Raw genomic sequence first — 25,838 nt, forward strand, 5'->3', positions numbered from 1 at the left:
AGACGGGTGACACCAGAGGAAAATTAGAATAAGATGTCCCTTTGTGGGGCTGCCCACAGTCACACCTGAATGTATGTCACTCTCTTACTTTAAATAAACCCTTCTTTCATTTGTGCACCTGCCTCCACTTTGAATCCTCACCTTACATGAAGGCACAGACTTGGAATGAAAACCGGGAAACATTCCCATGACACTCCTACAGAATTGCAATGCCCAGTGACATTTACATTTTGCCTGTATGTGGCCATCCCACCATCTCCCACTAAAGCACGCATGCAGCATCCTGAAGACTGAATATGGCGGGTGAAAAAGCTCCAGCTCCAAAGCCGGACGCTAAGAAGAAGTCTCCAGCCAGGAAGGCAGATAATGCCAGCAGCAATGCTAAAAAGAAGAACCTCAGGGATAATAAGCCCAAGAAGGGAAGCCCCACTGCAGCCGAAGCTCTGTCCTTGTGAGAGGGATTGGCAGGTACTCCTGGACTGCCATGGATTCCAGGAAAGCCCTGTACAAAACAAAGTTCGCGGCTCCCAAGTCTAGGATTGAAGAGAAGAAGGAGGTTCTTGCAACTCACAAGTTGTTGGTGATGACAAGAACAGTGGCACCCAGGTGGTTAAGCTTCACAAAATGCCTCAATACCATGCCACGAAGATGTCCCTCCAAAGCTGTTGAGCCATGGCACAAGGCCCTGCAGTCAGCAGTGAGGAGACTGAGGGCCAGCATCAGTCTGGGGCCATTCTCATCATCCTCGCCGGGCCCAGAGGCTTAGAGGCTGGTCCTCCTGCAGCAGCTGAGCAGTGGTTTGCTGCCTGTGACTGCGTCTCTTTCCCCCAACCAGCTTCCTCTGTGTGGAATCACCAAAAATTTGTCATCGCCACCTCCAAGGAAATTGGCATCAGCGGTGTGAAAATCCCAAAGCGTCTCACTGATGCTTCTTTCAGGAAGAAGCTGCAGAAGGCCAGACACCTGGAAGGTGAAATCTACACCAGCAAAGAAATTCCCAATAACAAATCAGCGCAAGGTTGATCAGAAAGTTGTGGATTCGCAAATGTTGCCGAAAATCAAGGCTGTGTGTGCCTCAGCTCCAGGGCTACTTGTGATCTGTTTTTGCTCTAATGAATGGAGTTTACGCTAACAAATTGGTGTTTTTGAATTTTTGTAGGAGAATCTCATTAAAACTATAATGTCCCCCCCCAAAAAAAAGAGTGGATCATCATCTTCGATTTATCTTTAGGTTCCCAGGATGGGTCCCATTCCAGACACAGAGGGTGCTTGTTGAAGGGAGAAGCAGATAAATCAATGCAGACCACAGGAGGACGGGAGGAAGCCCATTCAGCTTTCTGGCCAGTCTTTCCCAGGGGCTGTGTCTCCAGCCTTGGTCTACGGAATGTAAACACTGGAACAACTGTACTTCAGATTCCTTTGGCTGACAAATAACTTCTCTTTCCATTAAAAAAAAAAAAAGGAGGTGGGGGGAGGAGGAACAGGGACAGTCACTTGGGGGCGGGAGGAGGGGTGATTTCTGCTGGACTTCCAGGGACATGTTTGTGGCTGTGATGGGTGTCTGGGCTGAGGCACTGCGCAGAGGGCTGGAATCACTTAAAGCCCACCCCACTGGAAGGGAGAATTTTCTAAGGCTCTTCTTCCCTTGAGAGAATTACACCCTGGTAGCTGCTGTCAATGCTACTCCCAGTTTGATCCTGATGAGAAAGCCCAAGGCTTTGACAATATTGCCCCTCTCTCTTGTTAGGTACAAAGGCTGGAAATTGAGTAGCAGTCCTGGGGTAAGGGAGATTTTCCCTCCCACGTGCAGGTGTCAGCCTCCCCACCAGGGGGCTGGAGCCAGGCCTGGGGAATGACTTATTTACCCAGGCCTTCCGGCAAGGCAGCCGACTGTGACAAGGGGCTGCCCCCCAGCCTACCCTGGGCCGCCCTGCTGACTTTCTTCAGATCAGGTAGATCATGCTTATCTCCGAGCAACATCCCCTCCCAAGGACTCAGAGACTCATTGTTATGATAAGAGCCGGGGGAATGAGGCATGATTCTGGATAGGAGAGGTGTATAAAGTGGAGTTGGGGAGAACCTTTTGAATCTTGGTCGGGAAGAACTTTGCTCATCTCAGTGAGGCACACGTGGAAACAAAGAAGCAAAAATGATGGTAAGATTGGGGGTGAAAGGAGACAAGGAAGAGAACTGATCTTCATAGGAGCCTGTTCTGCAATGCTACTCTGTGTGTATAACGTCATTTAATCTGCACTAATCCTCCTGAGACTTGCGTTACTATCTACTGTAGACAAATGAGGCTGAGAGAGTTTAACAGACTGCCTGAGCCTGCACAGCTGGTTAAACGGGGGCCAGGATATGAATATGGTCTTTTTGCTGTACCATAAAAAATATAAAGAAGGGGTCAGCACTGTGGCATAGCAGGTAAAGCCACCACCTGCAGTGCCCACATCCCATATGGGCACTGATTTGAGACATAGTGGCTCAACTTCCAATCCAGCTCTTTGCTATGGCCTGGAAAAGCAGTGGAAGATGGCCCAAGTGCTTGGGCCCCTGCACCCTTGTGGGAGACTTGGAGGAAGCTCCTGGCTCCTGGCTTCAGATCAGTGCAGCTCCAGCCCTTGTGACCATCTGGGGAGGGAACCAGCGAATGGAAGACCTCTCTCTCTCTCTCTCTCTCTGGCTCTCTGTAACTGCCTTTCAAACAAATAAATCTTTAATATGTGTGTGTGTGTGTGTGTGTGTGTGTGTGTATATATATATATGTAAAGAGTAGGAAGATAGCTTTCAAAAAAGAGTTTTGCTGGAACCATTTAAAATCAGGTCTGCTTACATTTTCTGAGTGGCCTTTCTATGTTGGGTACCCTGTATGTAATTCTTATTAGGATTTTCATAGGAAGCACCCATAGGAGAATTCCCACGGGAAAGGGAGGCTCAAAGAGGCTCCAGCAGTCGTCCGATGGCGGATGGCAAAGTATTTGTGGACTCGGGATGCAAACTTGGCACTGCCAGAATTCTAACCATTGTGGAGAGGCTGGAAGAACTCTTCTGATGGAGAGAGGAGTGAGAGAAAGTAAGAATGAAGCTGTGGACGCTGATGTAGCATTGGGAAAATGATGCCCTTTCAAAGAGATTGCTAGAGTGGAATCCACCACACGAGGTGGCAGCCCCGTGTTGAGCTCTGGAGCACTCTTTGATGCCAAAGAAGAGACAGCCACTTCTGCTAACCCGGCTCCCAGGACCCTTCCCATCCTTCACTTGCAGCTGACAGCCCCTCCCCTGCATTTCTCCTTTGGGCGGCAGATGCTTTTCAGGCCTCTCAGGCCCCAGGGCAAAAGCTTCCTGACTGCTCCAGCCCCGTTTACATAGTTCAGGGCAGTTCACGCCTCCACTGGACCGGACCCCTGGGAGTAACCCCAGGCTGCTGGAGTCTGGCCTTTGTGAAAGTGGATGGGTAAGACACCTCCGTGGCAGATATCTGTCTGGCCCAGGGTCTGTCCTGCTGGCTCAATTCCATGGTTGTTAAAATCCTTCAAAGAGCTAGGTGAGCTCATTGCTCCTAAATTAGTGCCTGGTAGGAAATCCTTCATTTTCCCAGCACAAAGTTCATTAGGGTGCCCTGGTGCTAACTCACCACTAGTAACCCTTTTAGCCACCAGAGATTAAAGTCCACAGGCCAATTAGAGCTTTTCTCATCCTCTTTTTAAAATTTTCTTTCTTTCTGAGTTGACTCTGAAACCTAGCATCTACCTCACAAGATAAACAGGTAAAATTTTGTATCTACTTCTTTCCTATTTCTTAGTGCCCTAAGCAAGTTATATAAACTTTTTGAACCCTAGGGTTTTTTTTTTTTTTAAGATTTATTTATTTATTTGAAAGTCAGAGTTACACACAGAGAGAAGAAGAGGCAGAGAGAGAGAGAGAATCCGCTGGTTCACTCCCCAGTTGGCTGCAATGGCTAGAGCTGCGCCAATCCGGAGCCAGGAGCCAGGAGCTTCCTCCGGGTCTCCCACGTGGGTGCAGGGGCCTAAGGACTTGGACCATCTTCTACTGCTTTCCCAGGCCGTAGCAGAGAGCTGGATTGGAAGTGGAGCAGTTGGGACTCAAACTGGTGCCCATATGGGATGCTGGCACTGCAGGTGGTGGCTTTACCTGCTATGCCACAGCGCCATCCCAAGCCCTAGTTTTTATATTTGCAAGATGCAAATCTTTACCCAGGGATACTGTGAAGGTGGACTGAGAGGACATTGATAGTCAAGTTCCCCAGAAGTTAAGCTAGTTAAGAGACAGGAGGCAAATTTCAAAAAGTTCATGGAAAATAGAATTAAAAGATAAATTTATTTTGGTGCAAAAAGTTTTGAAATCCATGCAGAGTTTTTGGATGAAACACATCCTTCCATGAACTTTTTGACATACTTGTAGCATTTTTGACTTACGGTATCTGCAGTTTACAATGGGTTTATTTGGACATTCATTACCTCATCTTTAGTTGAGAAGCATCTGTATAATTTGCAGGACCCAGTGCTAAATAAAAATGTAGGGCTTTTACCGGAGAAATGCAAGGTTCTTGTCTTCACACAAGAAAGAATTCAGGCATGAGACAGAGTAGTAGAAAGTAATAGTAGCAAAGTTTATTAGAAAAGGGACATCTGTAAGAACAGATGGGCACCTCTCCAGACGGAACCTAGGAGAGAGTGCCATTGCTCGGACTGGGGTGGTGGTGGGGGGGGAGGAAGGAGTGAGGTTACATGGTTGAGTGGAGAGATTACACCAGGCGGGCGGCTCAGCATAGAGGCAGAAGGCTGAGCCCGCAGTCTGGTTGAGGCTGGGGGTTTTTAAGGAGATGGGTCTTGCTTCCCCACCTCTGTTCCTCTTGGAACAAAGGGCTTTTTGGATGTAAATGGAAAAACTTCTGAGTTTTCCCCTGAAGGTATCAGACAGGAGGAAGCCTAGCTGGTGCCATCCAGAGTTTAGAGCAAGGGTGAGCAAGACGCCCTGGAAAATGGGGATCCAGGAGCAGGGTGTTTGAAATGCAGATACTGGGCTGCATCTGGGAGATTGTGGAAGATTGTCAGGCAGAAGGGGCTGGGATCTCCACCTGGCAGGTTATCAGGTAGAAGGGGGTAGGGCAGAATGTGAATACCAGGCTCCCCCTGAAACATTGTCAGCAGATGCATATGCTGGACATAGATGTCTTCTCTTTAGGCCTTTATGTCACACACACATAAGCTCAAAACTGACTTCCTACCTAACAGGGCCAGTCCCTTGTTCAAAAATTAAGAACACCAAGAGAGCAAGAGAATGGGATCTTCTTCGGAGCTCAGGGCTCAGAAGCAGGGCGCCTGCCGAGCCTGCTCATTTTCCAGAGCTGTAGATGTCTTTACATCTATTGGAAACAAACCTTAAGTTTGTAAGGTAACTTGGCGAACTTTCCCCCACAACCTCTTAAACTTGCTACCAGGCTGCAAAAGTTAATGGTATCTGTTCACTGTGCCAGAGGTTTATGGTGTTCATGCTTCAAAAGGATCCATTTTTTGTTTTGTACTGGATCATGCAACAACCTCAGATATAAAGCAGGAAGGTTGAAAAGTACCTAAGTTATTGTCCCTACCCCTGAATAGGTCAGAATCTTACTCTGAAGGCAAAGCTGAGTGCTGAGGCTAGCTGTGTCCAGGGAAAAGAACTGGGCAAAGCAGCAACCCTGTTTTTAAAGAGATTGGGTCATTTCTGGTTCACCTAGACAGCTGTCCTTGGTCTGACCACCATCAGCAGCCTCTTCAGAGGAGACCTGAAGCAAGAGTGAGAAAGGAATTGAGCCATGGCTAAAGGTGGTAGCAGGGCCTGGGGACTCCAGATGCCACCAAGTTATTGGGTTAATAATGGTGAAGCTACCAACCAAGGACTTGTTGTACAAATTAGTTTCCTTCCTTGGGACTTATTTTCTCTCTCTCTCAAAGAAAGACCACATTGTTCCTGGTTTTGAATATTAACCCAACTTTAAGCATTCTCTTGGATTTGAGTTCTCTGGATTTGAGCATCATAGAAAACATAAGCCACCAGCCCCTTTATTGGCATTTTCCTGATAAAGAGAAGTCCCCTTTGTGTTTTCATAACAGGCCTCTGACAGTAAACCAACCCTTCCTTGACTCTGAATATTGTTTGAATGATGGGTGCTGCTCTGAGCTGACCCCATGAATATTTTAAAAAACCTAATGACAAAAATCACAATTTGGCTGCAGATGTGTGTAATAGAAATGCATTACTTAAATCTAAAATTACCTCCATATTAGAAACATTCCAAAGATGAGATGATTTGGCCACAAAGGTTTTGAAACAGAATGGGCAGAACCATTGGTTCAACATTTCCAGGGCAATTTATCACTAGGCAAACAAATTTGAACCTATGGAGATCTTTCTTATAGGACTTCAAAGTCCTTTCCTAAAGATAACTAAAATAAATATCAAACACTATTTTAAAAATCCTATGTACACTTAAATCTGAAAGTAAGTTTTCTTTTGTAGGTTGGAAGTAACCCATTTGGAGGTGAGGACAGGGGACCATTCATATTCATAAGGGTGAACTTCTCTTCATTTCCATTTTTGCCTTTGATAGGGGCTGTTAACAACCTTGTGAGGTTCCTTGGCTTGTCGTGATTGGTTAATGAGTCCATTAACCTGTGGGTAACGTTTAATAGGGAGTGGAAGGTTGCAGTGCTAGGTGCTGGAATTGATAGAATTCTTATTCTGTACTCAAACACTTGGAATCATAGGGTCTTCTTCCTCCCCCTTGATACAACATCCTGGAATCTACGTTTTCCTCTGCTTATACACCAGGTTCTCACACACACAGGACTAACTTTCATTTTGGCCATTATGGTGCAGCCTAGGGCCTGGATTGCCTTGTTTCTTTTTTTTTTTTTTTTTTTTTTTTTTTTTTTTTTTTTTGACAGGCAGAGTGGACAGTGAGAGAGAGACAGAGAGAAAGGTCTTCCTTTGCCGTTGGTTCACCCTCCAATGGCCGCCGCTGCAGCCGGCGCACCGCGCTGATCCTGGCAGGAGCCAGGAGCCAGGTGCTTTTCCTGGTCTCCCATGGGGTGCAGGGCCCAAGCACCTGGGCCATCCTCCACTGCACTCCCTGGCCATAGCAGAGAGCTGGCCTGGAAGAGGGGCAACCGGGACAGAATCCGGCGCCCCAACCGGGACTAGAACCCGGTGTGCCGGCGCCGCAAGGTGGAGGATTAGCCTATTGAGCCACGGCGCCGGCCTATTTCTATACAGACAATAGAAATGCTGCATTTTTAGGCATTGCTTAGCAGAGCACAGGGAATTCCTTTCCCTGCGGAAACACCCATAAGGGAAGCTGAGTTATCTGTGATCTGCCGAATGAGTTCTCTCGATGGCTGCCAGCCTGATTCGCAGGTCCCTGCCAGGCAAGCTGTCCCTGCAACCCAGCTGCTAGCCTGGCCTGGCTGTTTTCTTTCCTAAGATTCCAAGGTCTACCAAGCCCCCTCTCTCCTGCTGACCATCACATTCTTGCCTTAGCTATGTTAATGCTCTCTCCAGGCGCTTACTGAGGGCAGCCTCCCGGTCTCCCGGAGGGGATTTTATAGCTCTGCTCAGATCTTGCATGGCTCCCCTGGAGTCCAAGTCTTCAGGGTCACTGGGTTGCCCTGTTTCCAGGTTCAGGTGAGGCCTGCAGGCAGAGGGTGCCTGAGATAAGTCCGGCAGGGGTTTTAAAGCCTTCACACTTGAATCATGCTAATTTTCAGGGCTAGATCCCTAATTAGCCCTTGTTTTATGCTAAAACTTTTAGGCTAATCACTGAAAATTGTCAAATTCCATCATTCTTATTTACAAATATGGCAGATTGGTATGGTTCTACCTAATACTACAAAATGATTTCAGAATTAAAATAAAGAGATATTGAGAGATTTTTATTTTTCCACTCTGTTTCAAGTTTCCTAAAGTCTTTCCCTACACCCCCACATTCCTGTACTAAGAACACACACACAACACAAAATATCACTTATTCTTCCTCTTCTGGGACCTCACAGTTAAGGAACCAGATGACAACGGGGTAGCACAGTGACGTGAATGAAAGGCTTGTCGGTTGTATTCACAGTTCTGTTGTCCTTGGTTGAGTATACTCACTCTACCTCAGTTCCAGTGCCCACCTCCCCAGCTCTACCTGCAAGCATTTTATTAACTCAGAAGGACTGTGGACAGCCTCATGCAGCAGGCTAGGGGGTGGCCTGAGCATGTATGGAACAAGCCCCACCTTTGAGTCACAAAGATCTGGATTCTGCGTATGATTTATTTCCTGGTAGATGACCACAGGCAAGTGACTTAACCAGTATATTTCACCTTTCATAATTTCTACTTTAGAGTTGAGAAGGAAGCAAATAAGATAATGTATGCAAAGTGCTTGGGGCATTGCAAATGCTTCAGACCTATATAAGAACCGGAATATTAAATGTCCTATTTCCTGAAACCCCCTAGCCTCCACACCTACCATCTATCACCATGGCTCAGAAACCAAGGAGCTGCCTTACTTGAAGATTCACATGGCTTGGGACACTGGGTACCTTAGTGATCACCAATCAGATGGATGAGTCATGGCGCGTGGGGCCTCTGATGCTTTGGGAAAAACAACTTGCTGCTGGAGAGGCCCAGAAGTGGCTTTGTGGCCTCTGTGACATTTGGGCTTCTCCCTAAGGGTGACTGGGATTTAAACACACCCTCCAGGCCAGTGCTAGCCCATTAAGTTTTCTGCAGTGTTGGACATGTGCTGCAATTAGCACTGTCCAATACAAGTGGCTACAGAGCACTGGAAATGCAGCTGCTGTGACTGAGGGGGCGTTCTGTGTAATTCACTTCAGTAGCCATGTGGGGCTGTTGGTTGTGCCACTGGACCACGTAGGACTGGGCAGAGGAAGCTGTGAAAGTGAAGCTGCAGCAGCAGCAAATCATGGCGCCGACGCGGTGGGTGCTACAGCCAAAGCTGGGTGAAGGGCGCCGACGGGACGGGCAGCCGGAGAAGGATGTGTGTCAAACGCTGTTAGTTTGAAGCCTTTAAATGGTCTTTCCTGGGCAGTTAGAAAGAGTGCAGCCTTGTGAGTAAGGGAGTGACACCTCCTTTGCTCTACATCAGAGCGATGGACCTAGCAGGAGGTGGGGAGTGGGGTCTCCCAGACTTGACCAGATAGAGGCTGGAAATAAAAACACTTAGAAGTATTGCTACAAAGCCCCCAGGCAAAGCCCTCACTGCAGCCTGGGCACTGTACAAAGCGCTCTGTGTGCTTCACCATTGGTTAAGTTACAGATCTTCGAGTTAGTACAAAAAATAAAAATGGGAACCCAGTCTGTTGGGTTACAAAGCTGCGCTACGCCAGTTCTGGATCTCCTGGGGGAAGGAAGGAAGTTGGTTTCCCTGGGCAGCGTGGAGAGAGGGGTGACAAAGCCAACACCTTCAGTAGGACCTGACCTGAACGCTCCTTGCCACACCCATTTCTTTTTTTTTAAGCATTTTTATTTTTATTTATTTATTAATTAAAGTATTTGTTTTGTTAGTTGAAAGGCAGAGTGACAGAGAGAAAGAAATATCTTCCATCTGCTGATTTACTCCCTAAATAGTTGCAGAGGCTGGGGTTGGGCCAGGCAGAAGGCGGGAGCTTGGAACTCCATCTGGGTCTCTCCCGTGGTGGCAGGAGCCCAAGTATGTGGGTTATCTTTCACTGCTTTCCCAGGCGACTCAGATGCCACTGGTACAAGAGGTGGCTTAACCGACTGTGCCACAACACCTCTGCCACACTCATTTCTGAACAGAACTCCCGTTTTTGTGGTCATACTTGTTGGCTCTTACCTTCTTACTGCTTTGATGAAGTCCTAAACTATGCCATTAAACAGCACAGTAAGGTACTTCAAACAGCCCATGAAAAATTTAATCAAAATATGAGTTATTCTGGGGCAAAAAATTTTGAAACCCAAGCATACGAAGGGTCTTCAAAAAGTTCATGGAAAATGCATGTTCTAAAAAAAATGCATGGATATCAATGCACCAAAATGACTTCTAACTCCATTTTCCATGAACTTTTTAAAGTCCCTTCATATTAGATCAACTATTCATGGGCTAATAGTTACTGCCTGCATTTGAGAAGCTCTCCAAAAAGGTAGACTTATTTTTTCCCTGAGAGCTCTTCACTTTTCAAGTAATTATCTGATGGCTGCACCTCCCCCTTCAAGGTGGTGATAAAATCACTACTTTAAGGACCTGAAGTTGTTAGAGTGAATCTTTTAGGCTAGTATTTTAAGAATTTAATGAGTTAACACACCCCAAGTACTTAGAACTGCGTGTCGTTATTTACTATATATAGGCTTACCAGTATTGTTGCTTGCCAACAATATTTGGTGCACCTGTCTTGACATACTAGTCTGGAATGAGGACATGGGTGGGGATTGTCCCAGGGTGGCTAGAGGGAAGGACTAACTCGGCAAAGACCATTCTACAGTACTTGGCTGTGATTCTAGAGATTGTGAAAGGCTGATTTTCTGTGCTACGTTCAGATTCACCCTAGGAGAGAAGCAGGGCAAATGTGAAAGACGCAGGGAAGCAGGCTTCGAGGGAAAGGAAAAGGATACCTTGACAGGTATTGGAAAGAATAGTTTTTATCTGCGTGAGAGCCAACTCTGCGCGTCCAGGCAGATGGCTCGGTTTTAACCACCTTCCCCCGTGCAGCAAGAGCAGCTTGGGTGGCTGCGACTCGAGCTGGCGCGTCCGGCGGTCCCAGTGCTGCCACCTACAGGATCTGCGGAGCAGAGCGCGCCACCCTCACGGCTCCTCTGCGGCTGGCCTCTTGACAGGCACAAAATCTACAGCCCCTCCCCAGCCATTAGCTTCTGTCTCTCGCAGGTTTTGAATGCCTCTGCCTCTACCTCTACCTCGAGACAATGCCGGTTCCGGGAAAGATTTCCATACATTATTTCTAATGGGGAGGGGATGGGAATGAGAACACAAGTAAGATAAAGCTCCACACACAGAAGAGCAGAAAGTGCACACGATGGGCTACCACGTGCCAGGTGATGAGTTGGTGGTTTGGCGCATGCTATTGTATTTAAGACCACATAAAAGATATCAACAGTATTATTATCCTCGCTTCAAAGAAGGTTAAGGAATCCAGCATGCAATTATTTAGAATCTGGCATGCTCAGATTCTCAAGATCATCTGTGTGACAATAAACTACCTGGCAGATTGCATTCCATCTTTTGCAAGTGCAAGAATACACATTAAGTCAGCCCACCACACAGCGTCCTCAGCCTTCACAGAGAGCTCCTGTTTGCACGTGGCAAATGCTGCTTCCCTTGAGCTACTGCTCTAAAGCTCGGGACGCTGCAAATGAAAATCTAACAGCAGAGATTTTCACTTCCATAAGTGAAGTCGGGTTTTTCTGTTGTCAGAGCCCAAACCTTTGTCCATTTGTAAATTAATTACTTTTTGTTCTTTCAAGTCAACCTGAATGAATGAATGAATGAATGTTGCTGACCACAATACAGAACAAGGTCTCTGTCTGCTCTATTATAATTGACATTAGGGTACACTTAAGCTACTCACCATGTCAGAGTAACGGTGGTTCTTAGGCCCTAAAGGATGTACTAATCATCCAGGATCCTTGCTACAACAGAGATCGGATTCAGAGAGCCTGGGTTTTGGTCTGAGATTCTGTGTATCTAGCAACCTCCCGGGTGGTATAGATGTTGCTACACCCAGCAGCCACACTGTGAGTTTCAAAGAACTGGCAGATCCTTTGAATCATCAGAATACATTTTATTTGCTTGCATATTATCTATATTTTATTATTTCCTAATGCTTTAATATCCAGAAGAGTAAACATTCCATTAATAAACATTCTTGGCAGCTAGAACACTGAATTTACCATTCTATTTGACTCTTTTGTCCAGGTTGAAATACGAAATGTTCTCTTCAGAAAATCGGTGATTGAAGGGAAATTCTCCTCAGTGGAAGACTCATTTAGACACCATGAAAATTATTTTCCAAATTATAAAGGAAAACAATGACTACTGTAACACGAAAAAGTTGTCAAAATTACGCTTCCCACTTTTTCAGGGTTTTCAAGCTCACTGCTTTGACCTCTAGGGGATTAAGTGCTTGGAAGAATAGAGCAGTAGAGTGTCTTAAAGAAGCACCTCAGATCTGGGGGTTCATTAATCTTAACACCTCTCAGAGTCTCCAGATGTCAGAGGGCAAACAGTAGCACGTTCACAGCTGATGCAGAGCAAGCATCTATCGCGATGCCCACAGGACAAGCTATTTGTAGCAGTAAAGACTAAAGTGACCCATAAATAGACTGCTGTTTACTGGTTTGTTTTGTCTGGGGTCCATTTAATTGCATCTGTTAGTACTGCAATAGCTAATGCCCAGCCATTATTTCCATCATAAACCTCATTGGAAATGAGCAATGAAATAGAACTAGATCCTTCCTTCAGAATTGATTTTTTTTTTCCCCACAGCAACTGAAACATCCAGTGAAGGTGTGGGGTTCTCCTTGACTCTGTCCTGTATATAAATGGTTAAATGTGAATGGTTGCCTTTTCCAAGAGATCTTCAAAATGTTCACAGAAAATGCATATTATGAAAACAACTAGGCAGGGATTTAAAACTGTTTTTGCACCAATATATGCCTACCATGTAATTCAGTTTTTTCATGAACATTGTGATCTCTGTCTTAGAGAATATAATGTCCCTGAGTAGTGGAAGTCAGGGAACCTGTGCGAGAATGGAATGAATGAATGTGTGACAACTCCAACAGGAATGAAATACATAAACGCACACTGTCGTTTGTAAATAAACGCGGATGGACTGACTTGAACGGCTGAAAGATTGATCACTTTGATTTGCAGAGCAAAGCCTGGCGTGGACTGCGAAGATGAGGACAGGCTCCGGGGTGGGGAAACAGGCCACTGCCCACGGTGTCCCGTGATCTGCAGAGTCCGGCACGGCCCTTCTTTCCTGCTCTCTTTCCTCCTTTGCAGTTCCTGCTGCAATACCTTGACATTTCAGCCTCAGTCCTTTAGGTGGACAAATGGCACAGAACAAGTGCTATAAGACCCAGCAGTCGCTACACGAACTCTATTATTATTATTATTTTGACAGGCAGAGTGGACAGTGAGAGAGAGAGAGAGAGAGAGAAAGGTCTTCCTTTTGCCGTTGGTTCACCCTCCAATGGCTGCCGCGGAGCAGGAGCCAGATGCTTCTCCTGGTCTCCCATGGGGTACAGGGCCCAAGTACTTGGGCCATCCTCCACTGCACTCCCTGGCCACAGCAGAGAGCTGGCCTGGAAGAGGGGCAACCAGGACAGAATTCGGCGCTCCGACTGGGACTAGAACCTGGTGTGCCGGCGTCGCAAGGCAGAGGGTTAGCCTATTGAGCCACGGCGCCAGCCACGAACTCTATTATTGCAGTAGTGTTATTGTTGTGAATAAAGTCTATGATGCCACCATCTATTTGGGAACAACCCTGTGACGGACTTCAAGCAGAGAGAAAAGGGCACTTTTTTTTCCAGCTCAAGTTTTAAAAACCCAAGGGGGAATAGCAGAGATCATGTTCCTAACCCTGGACCGACAGATGTAGTCGGAGAGAGGAGAGACCATGATGGACCCAGCTCGGGCCACGGACCCTTCCTGTTTGCTGGGAATGTGTATGAGGAAGAGGAACATAATGATTGGTAGATACCAGCAAAACCACCTATTTTGAGCAATATTTCCCAAAAGTGTTTCTTCTTCTGGAAGAAACTTATGTCTGCCACAGCCTTGGACAAGTTATTTGTTTTGAATTTCAGCTGGACAGTGTGTACAACAAAGGAATTGTGTTAGGTACTTTCTGAGGGTACTTTTGTATGTAAAAGTCTCTGGTTGCTCCCTATGAAATGGTTTCACATTCAACCTTGACAAGCAGGCAGAGGTGATGCTATTCCACTCTCAAACTGGGCAGGGAAACTGAGGCTCATAAAGTTAATTAACTTGCCTTCAATCACTGGAAAGTCAGGAGGCAGAACTAGGACTAGATATTCAGCCAGTGGATTAGTTTCAAAGGATTCCATTTGAAAGCTTCTCACATTAGTGAAATTAGCTTTATTCATTCCATAATAACCACTAACTAATCTAATTGGTGGCAAGCTACTATACATTAAGCTATCGTTGATGGGATAGTTTGATGAGTTAAATCTTTGGCATTTGAGTCATTATTTGCTGCCTTCTGAGAGATGCTGGGGTTGTTCACTAATATGGTTACTATCTTTCAAGCAGGAGCTAGTTGGAAATATGACTTGGGGAAAGCAAAGATACTCAGAATACTCATTGAAGAACACCTGCTTTTAGGAAGAGCTTGAGATAAAACCTGGGAGAACTGGTTGTTATCTTGCAGCTCACAGATGCTTGATACTGTGCCACGAAGCTGATAGTGGTCAAATCAGTCAGTCACCATTGTTTGTTTAAGATTTCTCTAAATAAATATTTACACTGCGCAGTCAATGAAGTCTAAGAAAGTTAATAGGTTATGTTTTATTTTTAATAAGTCTCAAGTTAATTGTACATGTTCCATGTCTAGAAATATCTATTAGGATGACTGAGAAATACTTCGGAGTTCCTATTGGTTTGCTGTCTTTTTGAGGAAATTTACCAGATTAACAACAACAACAAAGATTAAGACCAAAGGAGAAAACAATCTTTGAGTAGGAATTATAAAAGTATGACTCAAAAGCCCTCATGTATTTGTGTTTGTTCTATTAATTAATGAATTTATCCTTAAGGAATAAATATGAATTAAAAGGACTGTCATTGAAGTATCTCTCATACTAATAAAAAGTTGGAAATGTCTTAGATGAGAGAGTTTTTAAGAGGATGATGGCATCTTTATAGTCGAATATTATATAATGGTTAAAAATGATCCTTTCCAGGAATAGTTAGTAACAAAACCATTTATAGCAGCTTATCCTTAACAATTCTGCTGTCAGCCTACCTGGTTTCTGAGTCTAGCTTAACCAATTCCCTGTTGCATGGCCTTGGACAGTTTGCTTACTTTGTGCTGAATTTCCTTGGATATACAATGGGACTAACGGGGACTGGTGTTGTGTAGTGGGTGAGTCTGCTGCCTCCATCAGCACCACTTCCTATCCCTGCTGCTTCACTTCTGATCCAATTCCCTGCTAATGGCCCGGGTATTTGGACCTCTGCTAACCACATGGGAGACTGGATGGGGTTCCTGGCTCCTGGCTTGTAACAGGTGTCAGAATTTCATTCCTGAGTCCCATGTTTGGCCTAGTGGTTAAGATAACCCACGTTGGAGTGCTAGGTTTGAGTCCTGGGTCTGGCTCCTGATTTCAGTTTCCTGCTAATGCAGATCCTGGGAGGATCAAGTAGTTGGTTTTTTGCTGCCCACGTGGGAGATCTGGATTGAGTTCTCAGCTCCTGGTTTGGGCCTGTGCTAGCACTAGTCCTTGCAGGTGCTTGAGGAGAGTTCTGTTTCTCTGTCTCTCAAATAAAAAAAATCCAGAATATTACTCCTTTTTAAGACTAAATAATATTCTGTAATATATCTATATGTATGTATTTCTACATATGTGTGGCTGTTTGTTTATCCATTCATCCCTGAACGATCCCATGGGTTTCTTTCATCTTTTGGCTATGTGGATAATGCTATGATGAAAATGGTGGTACAAATGTATTTTTTTTAAATAAAGAACACTAAAAGTTCCCCTAAATTTAATTATATATATGTACTTTATATTTATATATATAAAGTTTATATAAAAATTTATATATAAATATATAAAGTATATTTTTATATATATAAATGTAAAGTACATTTATAGACTATAGGTGATCTGGAACGTAAATCTGTTTTTTTTCCTTAAGATTTATTTATTTACTTATTTGAAAAAGCAGCATCATAGAGATTCATTTTGCAAATGCCTTCAAAAGTCAGGGCTTAACCAGGTTGAAGAAACCAGAAATTCCATCTGGGTTTCCTACACCAGTGGCAGGGACCCAAGGGCTTGAGACATTATCTGCTGCCTTCTGACACACATTAGCAGGGAGCTGGATTGGAAATGGAATGGCTAGGACATGAACCAGCACTCTGATATGGGGTGTGGGTGTCCCAAGTGGCAGCTTAACCCATTGTGCCACAGTTGCCTGCACCAGATCTGTCTTCCACTCTGAGGGTGCAGCAGGTAGCAGTTACTTAATCCATTCACAAACTTAGCTATTTATTGAGCAGTTACCCCTTGTTTTTGGTATATGCCACACATTTCAGAATATTTCCAGTTTGGCTACAAGTCACAAGAAAAAGTGCCAAAGTAAAACAACTGCTCCTTATCCTCTCATATATGCGGAAAGCCAGAGACAACCCAGGCTCTGCATGGCCCTTCATGGTGTCAAAGTCTAATTTTTCCTCTTCTTCCTCTCTGAGGCTTTCTTCCCAGGTCTTTTCATAGGACCAGGTGGCTGCTGGAGTCCAGCCTGGGGAGGGGCCACTCCTGTTTTTTAACAGCTCATCTCAGGATCTCAGGAGCACTGCATTAATTCTTTCCAAGAGTTGTGCCCCTAATACTCTAATCACCTCCTACTGGACTCTACCTCATATAGGTGCTATCAGCCCTGAACATTGCCACACTGGGGACCAAGGTTCCAACACTCAAACCCTTAGGGGACAAATCACATCTAAACTATAGCAATTGTGAATTTTCTCCTTTGCTGATGCTTGTTGCAAATGAGATTGATTTATTGCTGTGCAAAAGAGAGCTAGAGAAATCTCAGACATCAGGAGCAAGGTATTAGCCAGATATGCTGGTCCTCTGGGTGGGTCCTGAGAGTCCCTTGACCATTCTCTGCTTCACATGGATGACGCTGGAAATGTGCTGCCAATGGAGCTGGTGATCAGGTAAATTTGGTTGATGGAGTGAGGGAAAGAGGAGCCTTTCACAAAGATCACTCTCCATAAATGAGCAACCCTGGTGCCTACCTAGTGATGGAGTTAACTTCGTATTTGATTTGTCTCACCTCCAATATCAAAATGACCTATTGATTCTGTGAATCCCTGACAATAAGTCAATACATAGAAATATTTTCACTGTTTAGATGAAAATTTAAAAAAAATTGTTGTAATTGCATAACATTTTTTAAATGGTAGATCTGGGGAATCTGTGACATTCCAAGTGAGTGTTTTGGTTCAGGGCCAATTAAATAAACAGTGTTGTGTGAACCAGCAAACCTCACATTTCATGACATTATTGTCATCCTTAAAGCACGGATTGGGATGGTGTCAGTGATTTTGCTATTTTGATGAAATTGTGTTTTAAAATGTCCTTGGGCTGTTGCCTATAATGCCAGCATCCCATGTGTGCACTCCACTTCCCATCCAGCTCCCTGCTAATGTGCTGTATGGGAAAGCAGTGAGTCTGGTGCAAATCCTTGGGCCTGTGTACCTATGTGGGAGATGCCAGTGAAGCTCCTGGCTCCTAGCTTTGGCTTGGCCAAACTCCGGCCATTGTGGCCATTTGGGGAGTGAACCAGCAGATGGAAAATCTCTGTCTCTTTTTTTCTCTCTCTCTGTAATCTGACTTATAAATAAATCTTAAAAAAATTAAAACAAATAAGAATTTCCTGATGCTATCTTCCTCTTTAAAATGACCTGCCTTGGAAACAGATAAACTCTGTAATAGATACAGTCATATGAAAAGTATCTCACAGTTCTAAACAATGGAAAAATGATTAAGTGAAAACAATCAGAGTCATGATTTAATAATTCAATTTGTATAATGCGAAGTGACTATTTGTTGCAGAGTTAAGACTCTGCCTGGGATGCCAACATCCCATATCAGTGTGCTTGATATCTAAACCCAGCTTCCTGCTAATGTGCACCCTGGGATGCAGCAGGTGATGGCCTAAATACTTAGATCCCTGCCACCCATGTGGGAGACCTGGATTGAGTTCCCAGCTCTTGCTTTGGCCTGGCCTAGCCCCAGCTGGTGTAGGCATTTGGGGGAGTGAACCTATGGATGGAAAAATCTCTCTGTCTCCGTCTCTCTCTTCCCCCACTGTGCACATAAAGTGAAAACAAAAATTAAGAAAAATCTGATGACTGTTCATATAAACTAGACCAATATCATTGAAATGGTGGTTTTGTCATTGCTGTTTCCTTCCTCTCCCACATTAAAAGCAATTCCAGAGCCTCTGATATTGTGGAATGACATTCGAGTTCCCTGGCAGAGTCTGGTGGACTTCTCCCTAGTCTCAACCATGCCCCTCCCTCTCTGAAAGCTGAGCAATTAAGCAATCCAGTAGTGTAGCCCAGAAAAGAGTGCAGTTCTTTAACATTTTCGGCTAGTGATCTAAGAATAAATTCTCTGTTTAACTGATGAGCTAAGTTGTGGTCTGCTTTTTATGATGTTAGAACTTGTATCATTGGTTCCAATTCAGTTCAATAAATATTTGAGTACCTATTGCGCCAACTCTATAACTTTAATTTGCTTCATATCTAAAACATCCCATGGTCCTTTCCTATAATTCTTATGACTCATAATCCAAGAAGGCAGAACATTTGCAATGGAAAGCACCATGTTTAGGGAGCTAGAGGAACTCTGCTTCCATGAGTTATGCCGTGAACTAGCTGGGAGTCATTTACCTCTTAGCCCTTAGATTTGTTATTCCTAAAGCAAAAAACTTCTAATAAGTTACTTCTAAAGTAACTTTCACTTCTAAAGTGAAAGTTGGTTGATTTCTGAAATCTCTAGTTTTTTTCTTTTTTTAAAGACTTATTTATGTATTTGAAAGGCAGAGTTACAGGGCCGGCGCCATGGCGCAGTGGTGCAGTGGGTTAGTTAATCCTCCGCCTGTGGTGCTGGCATCTCATAAGGGCACCAGTTCTAATCCCGGCTACTCCTCTTCCAATCTAGCTCTCTGCCGTGGCCTGGGAAAGCAGTAAAAGATGGCCCAAGTTCTTGGGCCCCTGTACTTGCGTGGGAGACCTGGAAGAAGCTCCTGGCTCTTGGCTCTTGGCTTCGGATTGGCGCAGCTCTGGCCATTGTGCCATTTGGGGAGTGAACCAGCGGATGGAAGACCTCTCTCTCTGTCTGTAACTCTACCTCTCAAATAAATAAAATCTTAAAAAAAAAAAAAAAGGCAGAGTTACAGAGAGGCAGAGGCAGAGAGAGAAAGAGAGAGAGGGAGAGGTCTTCCATCCACTGGTTCACTCCCCCAGATGATCGAAACAGCCGGAGCTGCACAAATCCGAAGCCAGGAGCAAGGAGCTTCTTCCTTCATCCCAAGGAGAATCACAGTCTTCACTAAAGAGGTTGAGACACTCATGATGATTCACATGCATAAACTACTCCATGACCCAGACCCATCAAACATAGGAGGGTGGAAATGGGTGATTAATACTGAGCCCATGTGCAGATTGCCCAGTGCACCTGCAGAAATCACTTCCATCTTAAACAAATATAATCTGGTTGTTTCAAAGGAAAACAAAGGCATGAGTTCACGGGAGACTCCCTGTTGGTCAGGCTGAGTTCCTCCTGATCTGCTGCTTCCCTGTCAGGTCTTGCTCAGCCAACAGACAGAGCCCAATGACTGTTCTCTGTTCTCCTTGGAAACTGTGCCTCTCTGCTGTTCCTCCCTGCTGTTGCCAGACTGTCCTTTCCTCCCTAATGCCTCCCTCTTCATTCAAAGCTTAGCTCCTGGTGCCACCTCCTCGGGGAAGTTAAATCTCTTCTTTTGAATTTCCAGGGCATGCAAATTCCTCCTCTTAGATTTATTTCCTACCTTGGCCAGCAGTCATTAGAGATATGCTTTATCTCCCTAGCTAGACTGTAAGGTCCTAGGTAGCATACTCCTATATCATTATCAATTCCAAAGTCTCATCACCCAGCCTGGTTTTTATAAAGTATAATCCTATGCACCTATGGAATTCCTTCTGCCCTACCCCAGTAGTTGGTATTATGATTCTGTTACCTTATGTCATTTTTAAAGGGTCTATTCCTAGTATTGGGAAGCTAGGTTGATATAATTTTTCAGGAAGTAAGTTTAAGACTTGAACCCATGTTCCTAAATTGTATGGTCAGTTGGATTTTTCAGTGAGAATTCAGCAACATAGCTTTGAGAGGAGATGAAGAGAATTCTCTAACTGCAGGTCTGGCTCCCTTTTAGTCTGATCAGGTTATACATTTTTCTTTAAAAAAGAAAGAGAGCACTTTGAGACTGGGACAGGGCCTGAGTTAAATACTGGTCTTTGGGCTCCATCACCTCCTTCTCCTCAAAAGATGTCAAAACAGAACCAAACACATTTTCTTCTGCTTTGCATTTTAGTCAAGGTCATCTGAGGGTTCGGATGGGAGCAGATCTATGTGCAAGCCTCCTTTTAGGCTCTGAATATTTCAGCTTTGTATAGACAGAGACCAGTTGGCAAGGACAGATCATCACTTGAAGGCAGTGGCACATGCATGGGAAAACCTTCTGATTCTTCCAGAAGCAGGGGTCATTTGCTGAGAAGGCAGCCCAGAAAGGCACAGATGCCAGCAGATTATAACAAACCAGAACACGAGACATCTTGCCTACTCAGACATACAGGCAGACGAAATGTTTCCCAGGTGGATGTTGATTTGTACTTCTCAGGGGGAGTTTCTGTACCCCAAAGCACCATGCCTCTTGCTGTGGAAATGTCACACACACCTAGATCACGGCATGAAGAACTTTGTCAGACAAACTGTGAAGATGCTTGCCTGGGGCTAGGGAAGGCACATCAAGTGGCTCACGCACACCTGCGAAGGTCTTGCCATTTCATATGTGCGTGTAACCCAATCTGCTGAAGTCCAGTGCTCCAGAAATCTCCCATCTTCCCCACTGTTCAGTTTTTGTAAACTAAATCACAATGAGCAACGGTATCTAAAACCCCAACCAAGGAGAATCTTTTTAGGTAATAGTACTTATCTATGTACCACTTATCTATAGTACTCCACAAGTTTTTTTTTTTTTTTTTCATTTTAGATCATTCACTATGGAAAATAAGGCTGGTTTTCGAAAGTTTTTCCCCAAATTATCCTTTAAGTTAGTAAACACATCAAACACACTGATTTATAGGAAGTTGCCTGGCTGTGGAGTTATTTGGGGAACAGGGGAAGCAACCACACATCACCTCTCTTATAAGTTTTGCACTAAAAATTTGTTTTGAGAGGGAAATGGAGCATGCTAAGCTAATGACAGCTTTCCCTTCCTTAACTTTTCCCACGTCGCAGCCACGTGCTCCTGTCTACTCCTTCTATGTGGGGAAGCTGGCAATACTGCACTAATTAAGGGAAGCCTCGAAACCAGTCGGAAAAATAAAAACCAACAGCCAAACACGCAGGGAAGCTAGACGAAATGTGCCAGCAAAGGTATAGGATCTGCAACTTTTGCTCAGGCACTTTTAGGTCCGTCCCAGAGTGGGAAAAAGAAAAAGGAAAAAAAAAAAAGGAAAAAGCTTGACTTCTCCGGGATTCGCGGTTGGACCCATCCAGGCTGACCCGGGGCTGGGAGGCGCGGGTACCGGACTTCCACTGTGCGGGGAGGGAAGCCAGTGAGGAAGGCAGATCATCAAGTCCCGATGCTTGCCACGCGTCCTCATCACCCCGCCTCAACGCCTCTCTCCTCCATAGCTCCCGTTGGGAATTATTTGTGCTACTGCTCGGCCGGGAGGCCGCGATTCTGCCGGGGGACACAGGACGCGACTCCCCCGAGCGACAGCAGTGCTGCCCAGGGGCCAAGGGTGCAGCTCCCCAGCTGCCGCGCCCGCGCTGCGAGTTGCTGGGGCCTCGCCCGGGCCGCCCAGCCTGAGATCGGCGGCCGGGCGGGTCCCTCCTCCCTCTGGGTTTCGCGGGTGAATGAATGATTAGTCAAACAGCACCTCCCCGCCCCGGCCCGCCCGAGGTTGGCAGGGAGGAGTCTCCGAGCGCCGGTTCCCCTCTTTTGGGGCGAGAGGCACTTGCCTCTGTGCGTTTGCTAATGGACCTTGCGTGTCGCCCCAACGTGCGCCTTCTCCGGTGTAGGACGAGAAGCAAAAGCACGCGGCACTGACCCCTGGCCCCGGGAGTGCGCTGTCGCGCCCAGCCCGAGGGAAGCGCCGCGGGGCGTGTAAAGTGGGGCACCCGCCTGGGCCAGGCTGCAGCCCCTTCCCCCAGCTGCGGCGCCCGCCAGCGCCCCGCGTTTTGCTCGCTCCCAGGGGTTGGGGCACCCGGGCGTGGGCGCCGCGGCAGCCCCAGCGAGCGGGGAGGGCTCCCCCAGGAAAGGGAGGAGGCGGCGCGCCGGGCCGTGGAGACGCGCCCTCCCGGCTGCGATCAGCGGAGCGCCCGGGGCGGGTGGCTTCCCGGGAGGAGCTGGGGAGCCGGCTGCACGCCCGGCTGCGACGCGCTCCCGGCGCGGGGGTAGCACGCTCCCTCCTAGCGCCGGCACCCGCAGCGGATCCCGGGGGCCGCAGCGAGCGCCCCAGCCGGCCCGGCGGAGGGCCGGCGGGAGGTGGGAGCGTGGCGGTGGAGGACGCGGCAGCTGCTCCCGCGCTCACGCCCCGACCCGCAGCTGCACCGGGCGGCGGCGGCTCGGCCCGTGCGCGGTCGGCAGCGCCGCAGCTCCTCTCGGCGGAACGCCGGCCGCTCCGACACCCCCCCGCGCCCGGCCCCTTCTCCCGCGGGGAAGGGCTGCAGACTCCGCCGCGGCGAGCCACACCGCCTTCAAAAAACGCCGCATTGGAGGAGCGCGGCCGCAGGACCCCTCCTCCCGGGGCGCCCCCCACCCCTCGCCGCGCCTCCCGCCCGCCCCCGCGCCCCCTCCCCCGCGCCCGGGCGCCCGCCTCCCTGCTCCGCCGACTGTCTCCCGACGCGCCGGCCGAGAGCCCTTGCTGACTGCGCGCGGCGGCAGCCGAGCCGAGGCGGCGGCGCGGGACCTGCAGTCGCCCGGGATTCCCTCCAGGTGACGATGCTCTGGTTCTCCGGCGTCAGGGCTCTGGCTGAGCGTCCCTGCCGGCGCTCGCCCGGGATTACCTGCTGCGTCCTGCTGCTGCTCAATTGCTCCGGGGTCCCCATGTCTCTGGCTTCCTCCTTCTTGACAGGTAGGGCGGGGGGGCGGAGGCACCGGCCCTCCGGGACGCGGGCTCGGTACCTGGGAGAGGCGGCGCTGGCTGGCCCCGGGGTTGGCACCGCAGGCTAGGAGCGCGCACCTTGGCGCCTGCCGCTCGCGGGGCGCTGGGATGCAGCGGAGCGCGGGGCGAGGGGGCAGGCGGGCCTCCATGTGGACATCACAGACACACTTCTATTGGGATCTGAGAAATCCCTTTATTTTTAATGGTTTCCTCAACACGTATTTCAGCGTTTTCCTTCCTATACGATTAAGAGAAAAACCTGCGCAGTCCCTCGCACATCCCTGGTTCTCTGTCTTTGGGGGTCCAGGGTACCCAAGGTGCGGAGGGAGTGCTTTCCAGACCCCGGATTTAAAGAAACGGCCGTGTTTTAGAAGGGCGGGAGGAGCCGGACAGAGAAGCGGTGCTTTCCAGGCAGGTGAAGGCGCTAGCCGCTATTCCGAAGGACATACTTTACTGACACCTGGTGCAGAAAAGAAAATGTTGAGCCAATTGCTAAGAGGAGAGCAAGAAGATCGCCTTTCAAAAAAGTGATTCCAGCCCACGGTCCCGGCTGAAGGCCTGTTCATTGACACATCCCTGAATTTTGTTCACATTTGACAGCTTCCGTCGAATTTGAATCTTTGTGTGTGTGTGTGGGGGGGTGTTTGATTGAGATGCCTTCACAAAGGAGTGTATTACAGATGCAGTGAAACGCGGGGAAGTGTGCTTGAGTCATCTAACAAAAAACCTTTCTATAAATTAGTTTTTTTTTTTTTGCTTAAAAAAAAACTTTAAATAAACCTATTTAAAATGAAATTTCTAGGGGGCGGGAAATTTTTTTTGGTGAGTGTGATAATTTAAAACTCGTTATGAATTCCTGAAATCTGGGTGGATGTTTCCAACAGGATTAGTGTAAAAATGTTAAATTTTGTAATTACGCCAGTGAACTAAGGGGAAATTAAGGAAAAGCCTTTGCTGCTTCCTTTCAGGTTCTGTTGCAAAATGTGAAAATGAAGGCGAAGTCCTCCAGATTCCATTCATCACAGACAACCCCTGCATCATGTGTGTCTGCGTGGTAAGTGTGGAGACCAGGTAATGTGCACTCAGTTGCCCCCTCCGCGAAGGCAGATACATGAAACCTGAGAATATAACCAGGCTCTTAAAAATCGCCTTGAATCATTACAAAACTGTGAATTACATTTAGTTGAATTTCTGAGCCTATGGTCCGTGGCGGTTTCCAGTTCATTAGGCTGGGAATTTCTGGGCATCGCTGCTGTAGAAGTGAACTTAAAAGGGACTTGGTGTGTCATTGTCTTAGTACCAATGACAGTTTGCAATGTCTGTTTCCTCTAATGGCTGCTACTCTCAAATCACTGGCACTGCCAGACTTTCTGCCTTGGTTCTGTCGCCTGGACTCAGCAGGAAAACAGGGAGATAACATTTGTCGGAGAGGTCAGGGATAAGGTATGTTGTGACAAGGGGAGTGAGACATGCCCCCACAGACAAGCACAAGGGCCAGCCGTGATCCTGACCATCTTTGCTGAGGGTCTTAAATGCAGGCTTCCTGATTGGGCCAGAAAGGACAGGTACATCCATGAAAGAGAGAACACTTGGCTGTCAGGCGCTCCCTGTGCTAGTAGATTCAACAACATAATTTGTTTCAAATAGTTTCAGCTTAAGAGTTAATGATAAGGCTAGTAGGTAACCTTGGGGGAGATGAAGTTATATGAATAGGTTTTAGAGATGAACTATAGATCCACAAAGAGCAACATTTTTGCTGAGGAATGCTTTCATGCCAGTCACTTTTGGCCAACCTTGATTAAAAACTGCACATCACAAAACCCTATAGGAGGGCAGTCTGATTCTAAGCTCAAAGTGAGAGAGCTTTAGTTACCTGATTACCATGCTGCATGGAACTGGAGGACTTTCGCCCTGTTTAGGCAAAAGCCAAGCCATCTGGATTTAAACTACTCAGAGTTTTCCATGGTGAGAGATGAGGTCAGTGTTGTGAAATAATAAATAGGTGAAGGTGGATGCCTGAATCAAATGATTATCAGTTTCTAAAGACTAAGGCAGTCAACAGCAGCAAGTGAAAATGGACTGCATTTACCAAGATGATACATTTTGCTGTCTGATTAAAAATGCTAAGAGAGGGGCTCTTTAGATTTCATTAATGAGTTGCTTTGCTAATTAATGATCTTGGCCTAAAAAAACTTGTTAAAAAGAAGCTCTTGAATTTAAATCACGATTCAGTTGTAGATATACAAATGTAAAGTATGTGTGTATGTGTGTGTAACCTTTTTCTCTTATCTGCATAATGTGAGTGAATTATTTTATCTTCATCTCTAAGATTTCAGAGGAAATCACCCCGACCAAGTAATATTTAAATCTGCTGAGAGCGCCACATGTGAAAATATTGTTTTTCTCTTCAGCAATATTACTATGTATCAAATTTAAATATACAGTTGGAGTTTTGCAAACTGTTCCCAAATAACCTTATGAAAAACCTTTCCCACAGCGTCCACTCTTTTCAAGGCTTCTACCCTAGTGAAAGTAGTGCCTTTCTCTGAAAGTGAGGGCTGGAGTACTAGAAAATGTGTGTTACATTGAAAAGGAATTCAAGTGGGAATAGTATTTATCCAAGAAAAGTATTGATACAGTTCACAAAGGTAGTGGGTG

The 25,838-nt window shown here is 46.5% G+C and overlaps 1 protein-coding gene across 3 annotated transcripts in view; it reads left to right on the forward strand.

Annotated features, from left to right (window-relative positions):
- BMPER (BMP binding endothelial regulator) overlaps positions 1-25,838 on the forward strand; it is a 504,101-nt gene that overhangs the window by 202,622 nt on the left and 275,641 nt on the right. For 2 of the 3 annotated variants that reach the window (XM_002713750.5, XM_051853278.2), the window contains exons 1-2: positions 22,878-23,150; positions 24,149-24,234. In XM_002713750.5, coding sequence (XP_002713796.2) covers positions 23,018-23,150; positions 24,149-24,234 — 219 coding nt within the window. In that variant the 5' untranslated portion in view covers positions 22,878-23,017. Of the gene's footprint in view, positions 1-22,877; positions 23,151-24,148; positions 24,235-25,838 lie in introns of those variants that run through there. The other variant, XM_070059710.1, reaches the window with a different exon arrangement.

The sequence above is a fragment of the Oryctolagus cuniculus genome, chromosome 16 (assembly GCF_964237555.1).
Source record: "Oryctolagus cuniculus chromosome 16, mOryCun1.1, whole genome shotgun sequence".
Taxonomy (NCBI): domain Eukaryota; kingdom Metazoa; phylum Chordata; class Mammalia; order Lagomorpha; family Leporidae; genus Oryctolagus; species Oryctolagus cuniculus.